General features: G+C 36.1%; 1 protein-coding gene across 1 annotated transcript in view; it reads left to right on the forward strand.

The window, feature by feature from the left end:
• Nucleotides 1-23,771, forward strand: part of acap3b (ArfGAP with coiled-coil, ankyrin repeat and PH domains 3b) — a 104,464-nt gene that overhangs the window by 37,263 nt on the left and 43,430 nt on the right. Inside the window, exons 2-4 of the mRNA XM_067388616.1 lie at nucleotides 13,578-13,635; nucleotides 18,231-18,350; nucleotides 18,462-18,515. Of these exons, the coding sequence (XP_067244717.1) occupies nucleotides 13,578-13,635; nucleotides 18,231-18,350; nucleotides 18,462-18,515 (232 nt within the window). The remainder of the gene's footprint in view (nucleotides 1-13,577; nucleotides 13,636-18,230; nucleotides 18,351-18,461; nucleotides 18,516-23,771) is intronic.

A 23,771-nucleotide genomic window follows, 5' to 3' on the forward strand; every position in this document is an offset into this window, starting at 1 on the left:
CTCTTCTCTAAAGCAGCCCAACATGGCCTCACCCCCTTTGTTGCGTGTTTTCGTGGGCGGGGTTTATGTAAATGTTGGAGTTAGTGATGTCACCAACCCGGGAAGAAGCTTTTTATAGTCCCTACCAGCTGTTGTAGTCCTTAAACAGTGAATTCTTTAAAAGAAAATATCTCCCTTTGCATTCAACTTTGAGCGTCGTAACTTTTCAGATGTTGTTAATGCTCTAACAGCAACATTACACACTAACTAAAGTTAAAAATGTGAAATCATAATCAAGGACCCCTTTAAAAACACACTTATTCATTCATGCATGTTGAGTGAATTAAACATCCTCAGAAATTGTGACAAAATATTTTTATAATGTAGAGAGCAAAAGTTAAATCAAGAATGTTAAGGCATGCATAGTCCTCCCTTTTGCTGAAGGAGTTGTGCACCCGAACCAGCCAGTCTTCCTTCTCGTTGTGAAACCAAACAAATTTGTCTTGTGTCTCCGACTTGAAAAACGTCTCCTCTGTTCTTTCAGTTTCCCCAGATAAAGCGCCTCACATTTGTTGTTTTGGTTGCTTATAAAGTAAAGCCTGTAAATAGCGGACACATGTGGACACAGATTGATACTCAGTGATCCGTTTGCTATGGGCCCTGAAGGCCCCAGTCATTCAGCGGATGAAAACAGCCCCTGTGTTGGCCTATTGAGTTTGTTTGCTAACAGTCCAGGCTTTGTGAGCGGAAACAGCTCAGGGAATGTGCTTAGCTGCGCTAGGACACCGAAGACAGCATGGCATTTTAGTAGACTCGCAGGTGTCTTTATAATTCCCCTCATCTGAGTGCATCCTTCATATACAGAAGATCTATAGCTGCATTGCAGCTGTTAGGGTGTTTCACTCTCCTAGAGATGTGACTCACAGTGAGCTTGTGTTTTTTTTACAGTGAGAATCAGGATCATTTAAACTGAGTGGCAAGATTGAAAACAAAGAACTCTCTCTGATTTGATCAGAGTAAAAAGATTGAATGTGGTTAATGTCTGTTAGTTCTTTGGGAAATAATTAAAGAAAGACAAACAAGCAATAAGATGACAAAAATGTCCTTTTACAACAGTCATATTTTCATCATAAAAAAATTGCTTTTCCTCAAAATTGCTTATCTTGGCCTTCAAATGGAGCAAATAAAGTTTACGGTTTCTCTCTCAGCAAATCATTAAACGTGCAAATACCACCACATCAGCTTAACAGTCTGTGAAATAGAGGATGTTTACAGCCAAGCGAAGAAATTCCAGCAATGAAACTACAGGACATCAACTCAGAAAGAAGGAGACCCAGAATTTTTATTGTTGCCATTCTCACTTTACATGTCAAATTTAGCTGAGCGAACTTGATTTTATTCATCAGGATTTGAGTCATTAAAAGAAGGAAAATGTTAAAACCAGGGGTCATAACCTGAATGTGCCACCATTTTACTATGTTTATATATATTTAAATTTTGATATAATAATAATAATAATAATAATAATAATTATTATTATTATTATTATTATTATTATTATTAATAGTAATTAAAAATAATGAAATAATTAAACATAATTGTAATTTATATTAAAAATAAATTACCAATATAGTTAAAATCATCATTCAGGGCAGGCCAAAATATATATATTTTTACAAGCATATATGTGTGTATTTGTATATATTCACTTCTATGATCAAGAAAAATTGTCATATGCTCACCAAGGCTCCATTTATTTGATGAAAAATACAGTAAAAACAGTAAAATTGTGAAATATTATTACAATTTAGAAGAACTGCTTTCTATTGTAATATATTTTAAAATGTAATTTATTCCTATGATGCAAAGTTGAATTTTCAGCATCATTACTCCAGTCTTCAGTGATCCTTCAGAAATCATTCTAATATGCTGATTTGCTGATTGTTGTTATTATCAATGTTAAAACTGACTAATATTTTTGTGGAAACCCTAATACATGCATATAGGATTCTTTGATGAATAAAAGTTTGAAAGAACTTTATTTGAAAACTAATTTTTTAACATTATAAATGTATTTACTGTGTGTGTGTATATAATATAATATAATATAATATAATATAATATAATATAATATAATTAATATAATATAATATAATATAATATAATATAATTAATATAATATAATATAATATAATTTAATATAATTTAATATAATTAATATAATATAATATAATATAATATAATATAATATAATATAATATAATATAATATAATTAATATAATATAATATAATATAATATAATATAATATAATATAATATAATATAATATAATATAATATAATATAATATATAATAAATTATACACAGCCACCAATATAAAAATGATACATATAAATTATTTTAAGTAAATCAACCTGCATATTATGTTGGAATAAAAGAAAATATTTTAACATGCTTTAAAAAAGTAAGAAGGGTCAGTTCATGGGTGATTTCATGTTGTCTTCAAAATTTTGTGCTGATTTTACAACCATCTGCACATTGAGCAGTGTTACATTGTTATCAATGCTTGTTTGTCTTTAGATCATTGCACCCCGAGGCTGAAAGATATTTTGTGTGTCCACAGTGCTCTTTTGATGTGGAAATCTCCAGGCCTCTGTGTCTCACCTCAGGGCTGATCTGAAATGTCAGGCTGAGAGTTATGAGCAGAGATTCATGTGATGCTTGCGCACATGCATTGTGATGCAGCAGACACACACTCTTGCGTGGGGCTAAGAATAGCTTCTAGATGGATGGGAGGCTGCGCAGCCGAGCTTAAGATGAAAGACACGTGAGACCCTCCCCCACCACCACATCACATCAGTGTCCGCTCACTCATGTGAACAGGGCTGCGGCTACGAAAAAGGGGCAGGGCCAGTCTGAACCACACTAGATAGTGGTCAGAACACAAGGTTAAGTGTCCTTCATCTGAACAGACACATACAAGCAAACACAGCTGGATGTGTGTGATCTTGTATTCTAGGCATCCATCTATCCCTATATAATATAATTATGAAAAATGTATTTTATTTGAATAGCAAAATGTGAAATTTAAACTGCAGTTATCTCAAATAATTGCAATTAGATCAAATAACCTCAGTCAGATGATGAATCAATAATCGTGACAGGCCTATTATATCCATCTCTGTTTCCCTTTTAGAACATTTCCAAGTTATAATAGTGTATTTTTACATGATTTGAAGAATGTTATAAATGATATCAATGTCATTTATTATATTTTCACATTTTGTAATGCATAAAACATTATAGACTGGTGATGTATTGGATCAGTGCACCAGCAGATGGTCTGTAGCTATCCACTTCCTGTAAATGAGAAATGTTGTCACATAAACTGTCATATTATCACATCATCAGCCTCATGGTATCATAGCAACATATTGCACCTTAGACCCTTTGCTAACAAAACCGCACCAGTGTAGTTCTGTGCATCTGCAGCACTGTTCTTCTGAAGTACACTTCAGGGTTTCCTAAACCAAAAACATATCGATTTACTGCGAAATAAATATTTACGAGGCCTGGTGTAGAGCACTTGAATCTGACTTGGGTCATTTCCTGATCCTGCCCTTCTTCTATTTTCTGTCCCTTCAAAAGAGTCTAAAATTAATGGCTTAAAGCTCAAAACTAAAACTAAAATAAATTAACAGAACAAATAATAATAATTTTATTATAATAAATATTTGTATTATTTGTAAATGGTATATAATAATTAATAATAATTTATACAATATTTAATTATATTGTTAAATCTATTTGTTCACTTGTAAATCATATTTAATAAATAAAATATTTATTTATTATATTTTTAATTCTTAAAATTATACATTTTACAATTTTATAAAAAATACAGATTAAAATTAATTTAATTTGTCTTCATAGCATTTATTTATTATTATTATTATTATTATTATTATTATTATTATTATTAAATAGAATTTATAAAGAAGTATCACTTTAAAAAATAAGTTTTTAGTAAACAATTTGTATTTATATGTTTGTATTTTTATTTATATTTATTATATATTTATATTTTATGATTTTTATTATTAAGTCATTTAAATGGTGGAAAATGTAAAAATAAATTGTTTCAAATTCTATTTATTTTTCTATTTTATTTAAAAGTAAAATTATAACTAAAACTGTAATATTTGTAAATATGAATAATAATAATTATTATTATTATTATACATTTCTTATTTGTTATTGTTATTATTAATTAATATAATTTTAAAAGGAACATTTAAAGCTGCAGTCTGTAACTGTTCCGCATAGTTTCAAACAGAGATGGCGACAAAGAGGAAAAATCGCAGACTGCAGCTTTAAAAAAAAGTTTTACCAATTTACACCCTCTCTAAGATTGAAATTTAACAGCTAATTTTGCTGTTCATAAGAAGACTGTACCTTTTATGAATTCTGCATGTAAATACCCTCCTGTTTACTGGTTAATCTCCACTTATAGTTTGAATTGTCGTTCATCAGGGCTGACCAAGTTGGTTTGTACAGAGACATATTGTAATTTTCTTGTGAATTTGACGTCATAATCATGACACTGTCTAAACGAGTCATTTTGTTCTTTTGTTTCATATCAATGGCCTGTGTGGAGGGGGCTTTGCGAGTACAATACATGTGGCTCTTTAATTAAAAAATGCTAAGAAAATTACATTTTTCATGACATCTCCCCCTTACTGTCTGTTAATGACACGCATTTATTCCAGTGGTTGGTGCTAGGATGCTAGCCACAGCTGCCATAGTTTTTTTTTTTTTATAGAGTCAGTACCTAACTCACTGGAAAAGCCCACCTACTAAGGACCTGAAGGACCAGCAGCTCTTCAGTGGATCCAGCGGTCATTCAGCTGTTTCATACATGCTCAGTGTCCTCCTAACAATAGATGACAGGAATGTGGCATCCTCGCAGCTCATCACAGTTGACATGCCGCCCAGTGATCGTGAGTCTGCTTACAAGTTACGGCTGAACAACAAAGCGTGACCTCTTGCCCTTAAGATGAATATAAGGATTTTCTTGTATTACAAATGCACATTGGGATTGTTTTGACAGGTTATTGCACAATCCTGTAGCGGTGCTTAGTCCAAGAGATGCTCTCAGTGATGGTCCACACCTTCTGTAAGAGCCGTTTTGGACAGCAGGACTGAAGTCTCTCCCTCTCCCCTGAGAAAAACCTCAGCCAGGGCTCAGTCTCGGTCCTCTGACGTCGCTGGCATGTTTTAATTTATGGTGGTTTCATATAAACTTTTATATAATTTTTTTTTTAAGTTTGAGCTCTTTCCCTGTTAGCATCAAAGACTTTGTCCGGATCAGATTCAGAACGATGATCAAAACATAGATGAAGTAGATCACGTCCATCAACACCCACAAAGCTTCACAGTCCTGTACCTCTTCCTGGGTCGACATTTCATTCAGTCACGTTAGGCAGTTTTGATTTATATGCTGTTTAATGTTTTGGTGATCGCTTGTTTCTGCTTTTTCTTCACATGTCTTTTGATCCGGACATTTTGTACTCTTTCAGAAGATGTGTAATAGTGCCACCTAACGTATAACACTGAAAACATGGAACATTGCCGGAAAATTCTGAAAATGGCATTGAAGCGTTTATTAAAAATGTCATGAGGTATAACCAACAAGTAATAAGTAATGATAATTTCCTTTAAACTTTTTTTTTTTTTTTTTACATCAGTATCATGTTTTTTGAAAGTTACGCCACATGACATTTTACAATCTGAACTATATCTTAAGAGACTTGAAACCAGAGTTATTATAGTTAGCTACAACTTATCTATAAAATAATGTATTTGACTTAAAATAAACATGATCTGACTTAAAATAAAATATTTTAAAAACAATATTTTATTTCATCTAGTTGCCAAGGAAACATATATCATTTACAATTTAAATTGTTAATCGTAGTGGTGTATTTACATAACTGTATGTATGATTGTCTTTTTAAGTATTAAGTTATTATTTAAGTTTAAAATTCATATCTTGAATCATTTTTTTTATTTTTATATTTTCTGTTTTTATTTTAATTTGAATATTTTAGTAATTCTGTTGTGTTTTTGTCATTATATTTATTTTTAATTATTTTAATGTTTTTATTTTAATTTAAGGTTTTGTTGTGTGTTTGTGGGGGGGATTTTTTTAATGTCTTTATAGTTAATATATAGTTAATAGTTACACTTAATATAGTTTTTATTAATTTTATTTCAATTTTAGTTAATTTTATATATTTTTAAAATTTTATTTCAAGTAATTTTGTTATTTTAGTTTTAGTTAACTGTAATAACCCTGGTTCAATTGGAATGTTTTATGTATTTTTTTTAAAAAAAAAAGAAATGAATCCGGCTCATGTCATTGACCCCCGTTCTCTCCTCACTAGAAACTAAACATTGGCATGTCACAGTTGTCAGTCTGTTCCAGGACTGCGCTCAGCCAGTTGCAGCTGACCTTTCCTGTTTTAAGTGTTTAAAATAGCTTAAAACTGGTCAACAGACCATCCCGGAAGGCTAATGACTGCATCAGAGATGACAGAGGTGTTTAAATGTGTGTGTGTGTGTGTGTGTGTGTGTGTGTCTGTCTGTGTGTGTGGAGTATTGATTGCTCATAACTCCATAACAATATGTCTTGTTAGTACCCCACACAAGCAGAGCAAAAGTCCCCCACTGTGACCTCTGTGCCCCACTTAGCGGTTGCCATGACAACTGACCTTTATGTCTGTGGTCCTTCATTTTTAAGTGTTCAGCGTGTGGGTGCGTTTTGAGCTAATGGTTGTGTGGCCCCGGGAGGCCGGGCTGCATTAGGGACAGAAGCTCTCATGTGGCCGGAGATGGCATAAACGATTAGAGGCTGGCATCACGTTTTCCAAGCAGCACAATGTGACAGTATCTTCCAAAGCAGAAGATAATCAAATTAACCAGAAGAGGCATATCCAGACATATGGGAGTTTTTGTTTTTTTGTTTTTTTGTTTTCAGGCTGTTATATATGTAATGAAGCAATAAGCTGTGACATGCCATGCTTTACTATGATTTTTACTGTAGGAAGTGGTGTTAAGCAGCAGATAGGTGACACAGATGTTCAAATTATTTTCCATTTACTTACTTTATACACGTTCCTCATTTATTTTGCAAGATTTGTTAGTGTATACTTCACCAAACAAAAAGTTTTATCTTTATTTTTTTCCCCCATCAAAATAAAAGTTCCCTCTTTTTGTCTGACAGTGTTTCTGTGAGTCCATTCTGCTATAGAAATGCCGCTTTTCAGAATCCGGTCAATTCTTAATAGATACATACTTTTTTTTATGTACTTTTTCAGCAGTCTTCGTTCTAGAAGTATTTTAAAAATGATAACCATGGTTCAAGCCAACCAGCTACGATGTGAATCACCACATTACAAACTTCAATTTAAAGCAAAAAAATATTTGTGTACTTTGCGGTTTTAATTATGGAAAGAACTACAATCCCATGAAGCTCATTACGCTAATGCATTAGCTTGAATATTAAAATAAAGAATTCTCATGTTTTGTGCAGCTTCGATCACGTACCTTTCTGGTAGCATCCACTATTTTTAAATGCATTTTGTCCAAAGAAATGCATTATTCAGTGCTGTAATCTGTATAAAAAAAAAAAAAAAAAAATGTATGGACATAGTGTCCTTGACGTCACCCGTAGATTTCTGAAGAGCATTTTTTAAACGAAAAAGTGGCCATTGCCATTTTGGTATGTCACTCCCGGATAACTGAAAATGGGCAAAGAGGCGGGATGTGGCTGGAACTGAAGTGCCTGGTTGCTGAAACCACACCCGCCTAGTGCGACGTGATCATGTTATCAGGCTAAGGAGCTATCTATCTATCTTAGACACGGTCTTAAATATTAATAAAGATAACAAGTTATATCATTTGAAAGTTCTAAAGGGTTACTGTCAATCAATGGTGTCTGTTTGTGTCGGGTGTGCAACACGCAAAATCATAGGGACTTCATACCTTTGTAATGAAATAACGATCGCGAGATGAATACAATCCATCGCACTTGGGTGAAATGTCCATGAGCATCCATTGAAAAACAAACAACAACACTTTTTGTCCACAAAAGCATTAAATCCATGAAATATTAATATATTATCCATTGTTTGCATCACATTTCTTCTGAATAATCTGCTCTCCATCATTGTTCTTCAAGAAACATCTGAGTTTATGCGTTTATATTGTAAAACTGTATATGATTGTATACATTAGACTCTCAAACAAATGAGCCCGCGTCCAAAGTATTTTTCGAAATAGTGCAGCAGTTTTAGTTATAATATCCACAGCAGTGCTGTCGGATTTTGTGGTGTCTTGAGAGGCATATTCTCCAGCCATCGTCATTGTAGTAAATCTGGCGGACAAAACTTTTAACCAATGCCAAGACGATCCAACGTGTGTTCTGTTTATCTTCCGCATGTGTGCACATCTACACAGACATAACATTACATCTGTCTCGACCATGGGCACAGCAAGCCGTATTATTTGATAATTGTATGAAATAATCCCGAAAAAAGCACAAACATGGCAGAGATGCCAAGTTTAGCAGCTGGAATTAGCTGAGGCTGTCACTCAAGTGGCCACACCCTTAATTATGCAGAACTTTAAGGCTTAATATAATTTAAACCGACGAGTTATAAGAAAATTCACCCCCTCACAGTTGTCATGAAGGGCAAAATTAGCTGTATAGACCAAAACCACACTCCAGGCTGTAAACACGTTTTTTCCTGCTGTAAAGTTGGCCATTTTAACATGGGACTCAATGAGATTCTGCTCTCTTTCGGAGCCTGTCCCTAGTGGCCAGTTGATGAATTGCAGTTTAAGCTACTTCCATATTGGCTTCAAGAGAAACTGGGGGAGGTTGCCGCTTTGCCGTAATTTTACGCGATTGGCGGAAGTTTTCCATGCATGGTGGGCAGATTGTCAGTGATTTTCATGATCAATTTTATCAATTAGTAGTTGCAGCCCTAGACTCAGTGGCATCGTTTGCAGTGCTTCATCATGGGCGTGGGTGGAGATAACGAGATATTTTGAACCGTTATTCTTGTTTCGACTCTATGGAATTTGTGGAATTTTCTGTACAGCATCATGGGTAATGTAGTTTTTCCGACACAAATTCTGCTGTTAAAGGTGCTCTAAGCAATGTCACACGTTTTTAGGCCAAAACATTTTTTGTCACATACAGCAAACATCTCCTCACTATCCGCTAGCTGCCTGTCCCCCGAACACACTGTAAAAAAACGCAGTCTCTGTAGTCGCCACAAGCTCCAAAAACGGCAATAAACACAAACTGGTGCAGCCTGGACCACTAAACATAATAAACATGCTCCAGCCAATAACCGACAAGAATGATTTTAAATGCGCGTTCATGACTGTTTCAGGAAGCACGGAGGGGAGGGGGAGGAGGAGGAGGGAGGGTCTAGCTAGCCTCTGTTTTGTTCACTTCGAACGTCAACAGGAAGTTACTCCGCCCAGGATCGCTTAGAGCACCTTTAAATATGATTATTTTATAATAAAGTTAAGCTCACAGTTGGTCTGTCTTTAAAGGGATAGTTCACCCAAAAATGAAAATTTGATGTTTATCTGCTTACCCCCAGTACATCCAAGATGTAGATGACTTTTTTTCTTCAGTCGAACGCAAATTATGATTTTTAACTGCAACCGCTGCCGTCTGTCAGTCAAATAATAGCAGTGATTGGGAACTTGAACAATAAGAGTCGAAAAAACTTCCATAGACAAATCCAAATCAAACCCTGCAGCTCGTGACGGCACAATGATGTCCTAAGACACGAAACGATCGGTTTGTGTGAGAAACCGAACAGTATTTATATAATTTTTTACCTCTAATACACTACTATGTCCAACTTCGTTCAGCTTCCGGCTAGTGAGGTCTGATCGCGCTCTGACAACGGAAGTGATGTCTCGCGCTCATTGAAGTATATGGGCGAGACATCACTTCCGTCTTCAGAATGCGTTTTTTGACCTCACCAACAGGAAGCTGAACGAAGTTGGACATAGTGGTGTATTAGAGGTAAAAATTATATAAATAATGTTCGGTTTCTCGCACAAACCGATCGTTTCGTGTCTTAGGACATTGTGTCGTCACGAGCCGCAGGGTTTAATTTGGATTTGTCTAAGCAAGTTTTATTTACTGTTATAGTTGAAGTTCCCATCTACTGCTATTATTTGACTGACAGACGGCAGCGGTTGCAGTTAAAAATCATAATTTGCGTTCGACTGAAGAAAAAAAGTCACCTACATCTTGGATGCACTGGGGGTAAGCAGATAAACATCAAATGTTCATTTTTGGGTGAACTATCCCTTTAAAGGCTTTTGAGATTTTAACCTCCAGAACTCAACTGTTGCGCTTGATGTGGAATTCAATTGAACAGCTTCAAATGAGGCTCACCCAATCAAATTTTAGAGTTGTAACCTATTGTAATGCAAATAGTGGAATAGTAAAGCAAAATGTACTTAAAGGCAGGGTAGGTAAAAAATGTATAAAAACTTTTTTTCAAAATTTGTTTAAACTTTATTTATATATAAATACATAATTAAAATGTAAGTACTCTGAAAAAGAAAGTATAAAAATCGAGTGTCTGTAGACCTCTCACGACAGCTCATTATTTCCATTCACTCCACCCCCTCCCTTCTGGGCTCCTTCCAAAGCCACGCCCCCAAAACGCATGAACGCGCGACTCCGACCACTGAGCTGGAAGACGCATCATTTACCTGAGACGAGCGGAGAGGAAGGAGCACAGTGCATGTAGTGACATCATGTCAGAATCACATGTAATAAAAATAACTTTATAATTATGAAGATAAACAAGATGTATTTTAGTACTCACTATCAAGCTAGCATATTGATATTGGTAAAGTTTAAAATATATATTTTTTGATTCGTTAACGAGCTAGTTATCTATAAGGCAAAGCTAAAAACAGGTTGCATGATGCACGTTTTTCCATTACCATCATTTACACTGTGATGAAGATGAATTTCGTGTAAGATTCATAACATATACGTTGTTCTACAGATAAACAGAGTAACATACACTCAAATATCAACTCACAACTGCATTGCAGACACAAAATAATAACACACACATACAACAAAGTGTGTACGACACACACAGATACAAGATAAAGACATCAGTAAACATAGGTAGAGAATATAAAAACAAAACAAAGGCGAAAAAAACGTGCAGGTAAACTTTCAGGTGAACATGGTAAAAGAGTTAGAGGGTAAATATAGTTCTAAGAAAAGTTCCTAGATGCGGAGTAACGTTAGGCCTACTATCTGTTAAACATGTATTTAGTTATCTAAAGCAAAATTATGCACAATTCAACACTATAGCTATCATCTTGAGCTAGGCCTATAGATTATTTATCGTCTCTACTACGGCTCGCTAAGTAATGTTATGTTAGCTATTTTACGCAGCTACATGTGCTAATGACACATGCTTCATGAAAAAATAAACAATAAAAATATGTATGATCAAAATACAAAAAGAAAGATTTACCTGTCCAGCAGAAATAAAGCCATCAAGGAGTCACTTTTCAGCCCCTTGAGTTCCCTCAGTTGAGAGGGAGTAAAATCTTTGCGTGGCAGGGGGAGCTGCCACTGGACCTGCCACGGTTATGCGCGCCTGCCTCGGGACCTTCCGTGGTTATATGCGCCTGCCTCGGGACCTGCCACTGTTATATGATAAATGCCGATTGATGCATGCGTGCAAACTGTGCACAATCCTGCTCTCAGTTCTCGACATCGCTGGAGAGCCACGCCGATATTAACTCACGTTTTATTTCTTTGTTTATCCAAAGACTTTTTGTTCAGTGCCTTTTCTTGTACTGTTACTGTCTTCCTTTTTTTGCCTGGTTTGCCTTTACTAACTGCATAGGCCGGTACTGTGAATTTTGCTTGCTGTTTCTCTGCCATTGTTTTGGTATTCCTAGGATCGCGTGCCTCTTGAATTCCCCAAATCAAACGTGCGCGCGCAAGTGGGCAGGTCATGTGTGGCAAAAGGGTGGTTGCCATGGTTGCGAGAGAGTGACAGCCAATCCTATGTTTCGTCCCGGATGGAAATAATGAGCTGTGTTTAATACAGATTAAACGGTCTAGAGTCACTCGATTTTTATACTCTTTTTATCAGAGTTCTTACATTTTAATTATGCATGGATATATATAGAAAGTTTAAACAAATTTGGAACACAATTTTTTGCCTACCCTGCCTTTAAATTTCGATTCATCCTGGAGTTTTGTTTATACTTCCTCAAAGATCCTCAATTTTAAGATTTAAAATATACAAACTGTTTTTGAGTGGGTTTTAGCAATGGTTAAACAGATATTTCCTGATAAATGGTTGAAATTTATTACAAAACATGTACTGTAGCAGTACTGTCATGATAATACCATGATACTTCGATATATACCATAGAATAGAAAGATTATCAGGTGGGATGTCACAGATGTATTTGCAAAGCTGCATGTAGAGCCACACATATGCTTCATGCCTGGACTCTTTTCTCGGCTCGGCTTGAGTTTGCTGATGTGATAAATCTAAGTAACAGAGCGTGCTGTGTGGAAGGATGAGCTGTGGAGGGCTGGTGAGGGACTCAACAGTGTTTCTTCAAATATTCACCAACTGTGGTGAGCTGACGAAGAGCAATAGCTTTTAGCTGGAATCTAAACTGGGTTAGGAAGGCTTTTAGAGAGCATGAGATTAGATATATGTATGTCGTCAGGCATTTATGAAATGAATGTTCATATCGGTGTAACCTAATCACAGAGCATGCTTGCTGCAGTGAGAAAGAGTGTGAAGATGTGAATTGATACAATCTTTCTATTGCAAACTGTATTGGGAACAAACTGGCTCTGGGATCAACTATAGGTCAGGACAGTTCATGCAGTCAGTTTTTGTTATTTATTGGGTGGCAAAAAAATAAAAAATCTGAGGGCAATACAACAGTCCTGATATCATGAGGAAAAAACATTTTAATTCTTAAAAATAGCTTGGCATCATCTTTGAATGTTATTTCTTATACAATTTCTCCTTAATGTTTTTTTTTTCTCTTTATGACAAGGCAAGGTTAGTTCTAGTTGTAAAATGTCATGTGGTGTGATTCCCTGAAAACATAATGCTATTTATGGATACATGAGTTGTTACGCAAATCAGCAAAACTTACTGAAATGTAAATGTAAACATCAAAATGGTCATGTGGTGTGAATATCCAATTGTTTTTTTTTTCTCACTTTCCTCACAGATCCTCATTTTAAGACTAAACAAACATGTTTTTGAGTGGTTAAATAGATTTTGTCAGAAAAAGAGGCGAAATTCACTTCAAAAAACTTTTCAACTTGTCATTAAGGTCTTTTTATGAGAAAGCAGGCAAGGTTGGTTCAGGTTGTGAAATGTCCGCCAAAAACTTTTTGTTTGTCCTTTGATATCACCAATCAGAAATGACTGTGATAAATCTATCATCTAATGGATAATGTTTTTCTCTTGTGTCTTTGCAGGGCGAATATCGATGAAGTTGAGACTGATGTTGTGGAAATAGAAGCCAAGCTAGATAAGGTATGCATAAAATCTATTTGAAATCACTTCAGGTGTGAAAAAGAAATGGAAGAACAAATTTCAGATGATACATGGCATGAATCAATCCAAAGAATTTATTCATCCTGTATTAGTCTATAGGTATACGGTTATTCGTTTCAGAATTACAAAAGTACATCACCTCCTCTGGTCTTAGGATAGATTGGCTAAAATCAGAAGTTATCTTGATCCTTCATGATAAAATAACCATAAAAAATCTCACTAGATGGTTAAGTAGTACATAGTGTATAGTTTGTCATTTGCAGTGTCTTTGCCTCATTTAATTGAAATGTAAGTTTGAGGCCTTCTGAACGCTGAGCTAACTAAGAACTAGCGCATGGATAAAACAGCATAATAAATGTGCACCGAGCTAAATCCCAGCTTGTACGCCATACAGGATTAATGGAGATTGAGAAAGAAACCCATTTAGCATTAGGATGCTGAAGATTTACTTCAGGAAACTGCAGTCTTGTAGCTCTTTGCTGCTTCAGGGTATTATTAGAAGCTTTCAAATCTGCATACAAGGGCAACGTTTGCTTATTGTTGCAAGTTTTTTGCAATACAAAAAGCCAGATACTTTTAATTAGCACAAAATTAGTGTAAGATGCTCAAATAAAAGCTAGACCAAAGAGGCGCGTCTGTGTACATACACTAACAATTTAAATGTAGCGCAAACTGAATGCAAGATCACACAGCCCTACAACATTTTATTTGACAAAACTATCATAGCCAATTTTTGAAAAAAAATATCGTTGAAGGCCATTTATTTCAAATTAGTTTTATTACATTTATGCCTAACTATTTATTACATGTCTATACCTGAATACAATCCAGTTAGACTTACTTTATTTGTAACTTTGTTATATTGTATTTATCTATGCTTGTGATTAGTGTATTTGTTCTCATCTTTTACTGACTGTTCACTTGCCTTTAATAATGTTTGAACTTTATTAGATAGGCTAGTTTTTTTGCTGTGGTATCAAAGTACTTAAAGGGTTAGTTCACCCAAAGATGAAAAATCTGTCATTAATTACTCACCCTCATGTCGTTCCACACCCGTAAGACCTTCATTCATCTTCAGAACACAAATTGTGATATTTTTGATGAAATTTGATGGCTCAGTGAGGCCAGCAAGATCATTTCAGTTTTCAGTGCCCAGAAAGTTACTAAAACATATTTAAACAGTTCATGTGACTACAATGGTTTAAATTTAATGTTATGAAGCGACGAGAATACTTTTTGTGCACCCCAAAAAAAAAAAAAAAATAACGACTTTTCAACAATATCTAGTGATGGGTGATTTCCAAACACTGCTTCCAAGCTTTACGAATCTTTTGTTTAGAATCAGTGGTTCGTAGCACCAAAGTTACGTGATTTCGGTAAACAAGGCTTTTGAAATTTCAATAGTTCATGTGACTTTGGCAGTTTGATATGCGATTCGACCTACTGATTTGAAACAAAAGATTTGTAAAGCTTCAAAGCTTCATGAAGCAGTGTTTTGAAATCGCCCATCACTAGAAATTGTTGAAAAAAGTTGTTATTTTGGGGGTTTTTGGCACACAAAAAGTATTCTTGTCACTTTATAACATTAAGGTTGAACCACTGTAGTAGTGTTAATTTCGTCACCTATTTTTAATTTAGTCTTAGCCAAATGTCCTTGTTAGTTTTAGTCATATTTAGTCATTCACATATCTTTTTTTGTTAGTCAAGTTTTAGTCCACTAAACGTCTTGTCATTTTAGTCTAGTTTTAGTCAAAAATTTTAGTCTTTTTTAAAAAAAATAATACATTATTACTGAGATTATTACTGATAAACATTTCAGTAAAAAAAAAGTGTTTCACATATCTCAAACATTGGTTAAATGTCATAATTACCTGACAAAATACACTTGTTGAAAGATTTTTGTTGAATGCAAATGTTAAACGTGTCTGGTTTTCAATTTCTGATTTAGGAGACACATTCACAAATGATTAACCTGTTCTGAAGAGTATTTTATTTTAACCAATACAATTCAAAAGCTAGCATGTCATCGTCGCTCGTCACTCGTGTTCGCTTTGGATGTGTTCAGTGTTCTTTTTTTACAGTCTATGGTTCAGCAGTTTCGTGTTGCAGCCACAGGCGTATGAGACCTGTAAAGCCTCGTTTACACTGCACGCGTGTGCGGCTCGTTACGGCTGCGACGCGGCTACCGGATCTGATAGACGGCCACTCTAGTCAATGCTTGTATTTACACCAGCCGCGCCGCGGTGCGTTTGAGAAGCGTCCCAGAAGCGGCTCGACGCGCCGCTTCTCTAAAGATAGGCGCCTCGCCTCCAAGACGCGCAGCTCAAATACAAAACAAAGTCAAAATAATCACCCTGTGTAAACTCCCGCTCATATTTTACATCACTAGAAACTGACGACAAGAGATTCGAAGTTGAAAAACTTGAAATTTCTTTGAGTTGACATCGCGCAGAGGACGGAACAACACCTTGCTGGAGCCGTAACGAGCCGCACATGCATGCAGTGTAAACAAGGCCTCAACGAGGCTTAACTTGAGCAACAGCGCGAAGCCGCGAACTCGTTCTGAATATTTTAAAGGCGTAACAGCTGATGAAAAAGCAGAGACGATTGTAGACGAAAATGAAGAGAGATTTTATCTTAGTTTTTATTTTATACAAAACATTTTCGTCTCGTCTTTTTTCGTCAACAATAATGCATGTTAATTTAGTCTTAGTCAGCGTTTTTGGACAGTGGTGCAGTCTTGTCATCATCTCGTCTTAGTCATGAAAAAAAGGTCGTTGACGAACATATTTCGTCTCGTCTGACGAAATTAACTCTACACTGTAGTCACATGAACTGTTTAAATATGTCTTTAGCAGCTTTCTGGGCATCTGAAAGTGTTAATAATCTTGCTGTCAATGTAGGCCTCACTGAGCCATCGGATTTCATCAAAAATATCTTAATTTGTGTTCTGAAGACAAACAAAGGTCTTACAGGTGTGGAACGACATGCGGGTGGGTAATTAATGACAAAATTTCCATTTTTGGTGAACTAACCCTTTACAGTGTGCTTTAAATAATAAATGTAAAGCTACATTTTTGTATTTTGTTTTTTGCAAAGTTTGCTGCTTCAGTTGTTGTAGTGATGATTCACATTGTTTCTAAATTATTGTGAAACAAACTTCATTTGGCCAAAAAAAAAAATAAAGTGTCCCAATCAACCTCAATTTACCCCAACTTTATCACAAAAACCCAAATTTCAGTTTCTTTGGCCTTGGCACAAAATGACCAGCTAACACCATATCCTCAGCACATGGGAAAGAGTGAACAAGTACTAGTCTGTCATTCTGATTGGGTTACTGGAGCAGACTGATTGCCACAATGGAGGAAAGAAATGCTTCCAATCACTGTGTCCTTGTGTTAGCTATGGTTACCTCCAAAGAAAGATGCGCAGTCATCATTGCTTTGCATCAAAATGGCCTCACATGCAAGGAAATTGCTGCAAAAAATATTGCACCTGAAAGAACCGGATCATCAAGAACTTGGAGAGAAGAAGAGAAGTTCAACTGCAGTGAAGAAGGCTTCAGGATGTACCAGAGTGTTCATCAAGCGCCAGGATGTCTCCTCCTCAGAACTCGGCTACAGAATTTTATCACCACCAGTGCAGAACTGCACAGTGAGGCCAAGACTTTTGGACAACGGCCTGGTGTCAAGAACGGCAAGAAAGAAGCCACTTCTCTCCAAGAGAACATCAAGAACAGACTGAAATTCTGCAGGTAGTATAAGGATTGGACAGCAGAAGACTGGTGCAAAGTTATTTTCTCTGATGAAGCCCCCTTCCGACTGTTTGGGACATCTGGAATATCGAGTGTCTCGGAGAGGAAAAGGTAGACGCCACCATGAGTCCTGTGTCATGCCAAAAGTGAAGCATCCTGAGACCATCCGTGTATGGAGTTGCTTTTCATCCAAGGCAAAAACACTGCCAGGAATAAAGAATGGCATTAAAACGCCCTGCAAGAGCAACTTCTCCCAACAATCCAGGAGCAATTTGGTGATGATCTGTGCATTTTCCTGCATTATGGAGAACCATGTCACAAGGCAAGAGTCATAATGACGGACTTGGTTAATCCTCAAAAGGCGAGCGGACAAGCAGAAGCCCACAAATTGTGATCAACTCCGAGCACCAGTAAGCAAGAATGCATCGCCATCATTCAGATTATCAGAAGCTGATATCCAGGATGTCAGAGCAAATTATGAAGAAGAAGGGTCAACACTGTAAATCTATTTGCAAATATTGAACCTTTTGCCAATTAAAGACTTTAAAACTTATGATTATCATTGTTTTCTAGTGTACAATAGAAACATGAAAGAAGAATCTACAAATACTGAAGCAGCAAACTTTGTGAAACACAAAATTTACTTCCAAAACTTTTGGCCATGACTATATGCTGATGAAGAAATATATGTTGCATGTACTGTACGCATACCCTAGTGTACGTGTAAAAACTGGGATTTATAATTTGCAAGCTGTTTCACATTGACTTTAAACTGTCTGGTATAACCCTAAACACTGATGTTGTGTTTTCTGTCTATCAGTTGGTGAAGCTATGCAGTGGTATGATCGAAGCGGGTCGTGTGTACGTCAGTGCTAATAAACTCTTTGTCAATGGCATTCGAGACTTGTCTCACCACTGCAAAAAGGAGGAGATGATCTCAGTAAGTTTCCCAGACAAGTATTTATTTCTAAATGATCCAAGTCAAATGACTCGGATAACAGTCAGACCCTCATGAGCTGTGTTGATTTTTCGGTTATTTGCTTCATTTCAGGAATGTCTTGAAAAGTGTGGAGAGAGCCTTCAGGAAATCGTCAACTATCACATGGTAAGACGCATTTCCCCAGGCTTGGCTACATGTCCCATAATAAAACGCACACAAACACGTTTCAGTCAGAGGCCATAATGATTCATCATATGTTACTATAACCTGAACCAGGGCCTGTAGTTCTCTCATGGGTGTTTTTATTACGAAACCATATTACATGTGCCGTGGGGCGTAACTCAACCCGGAGAACGTGGATCTCTTTACACGGGGTGTTTCACATCATATGTGGCTGATTTTTTCCACATGCCACCCAAAAGCCATCTGCAGAGTCATAAAGGGCCTCCTACTTCACAATTTCTGCCCTTTGTGCAACTCTTCTTATTAATAAGAGAGTATAATTAGGACAGGAAATGTTGAGGAACCTTTTAGGTGAAACGGGAATCGGAAATGTTGCAAGTCGGATCTGAACTTGCATTGGTCGCATGAGCACCGCAGCTTAATGTAAAATGTTTTGTACATTTGAAACTATGTCTCGTTCATTCCAGCAAGTGACTAATCACATTTATTGGTTAATCTGAGACAGAATACGTCAGTACTCAAGACTTTTTGGGTGTTTTCCTGTTCTTGAGGATGGTGTAATTGAAAACAGAGAGCATGGCAATCTGTGTGCAAAGTCCTACATGTCTCCTGTTACCACAGCCACCTTCACTTTTGAAGAAAGAGGAAATACCAGGGCTGTGGTATAAAGGACTTGTGGCTTTTTAATTGTCAGCCCAAAGATGGCTGATCCCTTCCTGCTTGTAGCATCAGCAGCATTTGAACAGTCGGACGTTTCCTCTGTTCACAGAGTTTCTTCGACATTCTTGTTGCTTTTATGGTTAATTAGACTGGTTTATTCTTGTGATAAACCGTTTTTGTGAGACATTACTGTGGTGAACACTGAATTCCTGGACTTTGCCAGAAGCACATCTAGGTCAAACCTTCAAAAGAACTTGTTGACTAAAATTTAGTAAAAACTTTTGTCACTTGGCTCGCTTCACTCAGCTGGCATTACAAAACGACCAACAAATAACCCAAAAAATCTGCTTATGTGAAAGACCCCAAATTACCAATAAATTGTCAAGGGCAAGTACAAAGACAATATATTGCAATATAAATAATCATTATATAAATAAAATGTTTTTTTTTTTTTTAAATTAAATTAAAGTCATTTGATTTTGAAGTCACTATAGTTCTACAGCAAGGATTATACATGAACACACAGAACGTGTTTTTGCTACTTTTCCATAGATTTTCTAAGTAAACGTGTCTCTATTATTTCCTATTTTTTTTAACGTGCCCATCTCATACTATTTTAAAGGTCATGTTGTGTGTTGGAGTCTCCTACAATAGGTTTACATGCATCCAAGGTCAAAAAGCACTTTTAATTTTCTCATAATAATCAGTGCACATCACCTCATTTCGAAGATTTAGTCTCTCTAAACCCCTCCTTTCCTTGAGTCTACTCTGCACTTATTGGTCAGACGGCCCAGTCTGTTGTGATTGGTCGACCGCTCACAGCATGTGTCAGAAACAAAACCACCATTACCATATCTGAATTACAGCTCAGGATCTTCCTCAGCACTTGATACACACAATGATACGAACAGTAACGATGACGTTGGTTTTCTCCGTATAAATTCTAGCCTGAGTCCTCATCCTTTTGAATTGCATCAAAGTGGATTCACAGTGGACAAAACAGCATTTTCTTGACATGTCAACAACACAAACCAAACTCTTCCAGTCTTCAGCTACAACTACAGTCAAGTAGATGTTGTTAATGGGTAGCCAGTGATGACCATAGGCTGGCATTATGCTAATATATGTAACATGAAGTGAGAATGGAACTCGTTTCAGCAGTTCAGAATTTATTCTTTGTTTTAGGAGACAATAACTTTATTTGTCGTGCACTTTGATCTTTAAAACTTTGCAGACCTTTAGTATTCACAAACAGCTGTGTTACAAACTGCATGAAAGGTTAGAGGCCCTATCATACACCTGGTGCAATGCAAGTGTTCTTTGCTCATTTCAGCCCAACGCAGTTATCATTTTCACGTCTTGCGCTACATTGTTTGAATAGCAAATTCATTTGCACCCATGGGTGTGCTGGTCTGAAAACTAGGTATTTTCAGGTGCATTGTTGGCGTGTTGCTATTTTGAGGCAACTGAAAATGACTGTGCCACTGACCAACTGAAACCTGGTCTAAAGTCAATGGCGCAATATTTGTTTTGTTATTTAAAGAGCGCGTTAGTAATATGCGTCTATATGCGTGTACACAACGTGCGTACACCCTGCTTATTACACACACAGTGACGCGCAGCAGCACACAAACACACCATGCATTAAAAATAAAAGGATTACAATGTAAAAGACTATAATTGTGTGCATAAAGATAAAAATGCTTGTCCTGTAGATGGTTTCCTCACTGGCGTTAAGTTTTTCCACTTGCAAATTCTGCCATGGTGTGAGCGCAACTGGCTTTTAAAGGGAATGGGAGATAAAAATCTGATTGGTTTATTTAATGTTATGCCCAAAACACACCCATGACTCATTAAGAGAATAGGGACAACCCTTTTATACCATGCACCTAGCCCAAAATAGAGCCCAATATTCGAAAAAGCATAAAGGGGCACTTTAAAGGTGCCCTCGAATGAAAAATTTAATTTACCTTGGCATAGTTGAATAACTAGAGTTCAGTACATGGAAATGACATACAGTGAGTCTCAAACTCCATTGTTTCCTCCTCCTTCTTATATAAATCTCATTTGTTCAAAAGACCTCCGAAGAACAGGCGAATCTCAACATAACACCGACTGTTACGTAACAGTCGGGGTGTACGCCCCCAATATTTGCATATGCCAGCCCATGTTTAAGGCATTAGACAAGGGCAGCCAGTATTAACGTCTGGATCTGCACAGCTGAATCATCAGACTAGGTAAGCAAGCAAGAACAATAGCGAAAAATGGCAGATGGAGCAATAATAACTGACATGATCCATGATTACATGATATTTTTAGTGATATTTGTAAATTGTCTTTCTAAATGTTTCGTTAGCATGTTGCTAATGTACTGTTAAATGTGGTTAAAGTTACCATCGTTTCTTACTGTATTCACGGAGACAAGAGAGCCATCGCTATTTTCATTTTTAAACACTTGCAGTATAATTCATAAACACAACTTCATTCTTTATAAATCTCTCCAATAGTGTAGCATTAGCCGTTAGCCATGGAGCACAGCCTCAAATTCATTCAGAATCAAATGTAAACACTATAACAGTATACAATACTCACATAATCCGACGCATGCATGACGAACACTTTGTAAAGATCCATTTTGAGGGTTATATTAGCTGTGTAAACTTTGTTTATGCACTGTTCAAGGCAAGCGCGAGCTCCGTGGGCGTGGAGCACGAGAATTAAAGGGCCAGTAGCCCTGAATCGGCTCATTTATAATGATGCCCCAAAATAGGCAGTTAAAAAAATTAATTAAAAAAAAAATCTATGGGGTATTTTGAGCTGAAACTTCACAGACACATTCAGGGGACACCTTAGACTTATATTACATCTTTTTTTTTTTTTTTTAAAGTTCTAGGGCACCTTTAAGCCTTTTTAAATAAATTTGTGTGTTGAGTTAAATAGTAAAAAAATAATAATTTTACAAATTTTTTTTTTTAAATAATTTTTACATTTTTAAATAATGAAAAGAGTTAGTAAAAGCTTGTAAAAATTTGTAATAAATAATATATGATGTTGATATCATTTAAATAAATAATAATACAAAATACACTTTCATGGAAGGTAATATTTATCACCAGTAATAAGTGACCGGTGAAGTTAAGTTTGAATACTTGTACATTGTTTGTCTGGCTTGATTCTTAGAGATGTTTATGTTCCAGCACAGGAAGCGGCTCTCCTCTGTTCTCCTCAGTCCACCCAGAACAGCTGTCTGTCTGCGGGAGTAATGACAGATAAAGCCTGTGTGCTGAAAAGAACATTACTTTAATTCACTCTTCTAGTTTCTGCTCTGTCCTGTTTTACCAGGGTCAAAGCAGTTAACCTGCCACTCTATAAATCTGAAGCCTGACCATTTTACTCTGGATCTAATCTGTCTGCCTCATAAATCCAGGACGCCCATCCCTGCCAAGTCCCTGAATGCTGCGAATCACTGTTTGTAGATGGTTGAGGGCAGAATTTTTTTTTTTTTTTTTTAAATATCAAGATTCACATAACACTTGTGTTTTTGTCTCTTCTTCTTAATCCAACAGCTATATGCTTATCGATAAAATTGGTATGTTATTTTAGTTTTTGCCATTTTTCTATTTTTACTTTCATAGTGTCAATGCAGAATGGTGAACACCATTGAAGATTTATTTCACAGTAAGACCTTTAAAGCAAAGAAGGTACAGTGTAGCAACAAATAGTTAGGAAGGTGTAAATTTATAGTAATTTCAGTAACTGACTGTTCCTGTGTGTCTTTTCATCAGACAGTGTGAATAGGTCCCTCTATTACAGCTTATTGAGTTGTTGGAATCCAGGCAGTCATAAATTGAACTAACCTGTCGAAGTGACGCCTCACTACCTCCCAACTGAGTGTAATTACTGATATTATCTATTTGGCAGGGAAGAGTGTTAAAAGAGGCAATAGAAAGAGAAGTAATGAGAAAATGTGATGTGTACTTTGGGATTTTAGAGGTGATAACAGGAGCGTTGTCATACCTGTATAAGCTGTTCTGTTATACTGATCGCCTAACAGATTCATTTCTGGGTAGTCTGGTCTGTGTTAGACACCTTTTTTACATGCGAACATCATACTTGATGCCTCAAGACACATTGCACTAAGTTTGTTGGCTTTTGTGACTCCTGCTCACTGCACTATATTAATGTACTGTAAATAATATTTATTTGGAAGTCCAGCTTTCTTCTGAACCTATCTTGCCAAGTCCAAACTACCAAGGACACAAGTCCAAACTTGCAGTACTTGGTATTGAGAAACGCCTTAGTTTAAAGTTACTTATGACAGATGTAAAGACTTTTAGAAGCTACCACACAAGATTTTATAAGGCCGTAACCTTGAACATTGGGGAGGACCCATTTATGTATGTAAAATAAATATATATAAAGCAAAATATATATATAAAGCAAAACAGAACAGTGAATGAAATTCTAGGTCTAATTCAAGTTGGAAAATAATCTTTTTTGAACTATTTGCAAATAATATTTGCATTAATTTGCATTAAAATATGCACACATGTAGTTTTATTTGTATGCCTAAGATGT

Source organism: Chanodichthys erythropterus, chromosome 6, assembly GCF_024489055.1.
Source record: "Chanodichthys erythropterus isolate Z2021 chromosome 6, ASM2448905v1, whole genome shotgun sequence".
In the NCBI taxonomy this organism is placed as follows: Eukaryota; Metazoa; Chordata; class Actinopteri; order Cypriniformes; family Xenocyprididae; genus Chanodichthys; species Chanodichthys erythropterus.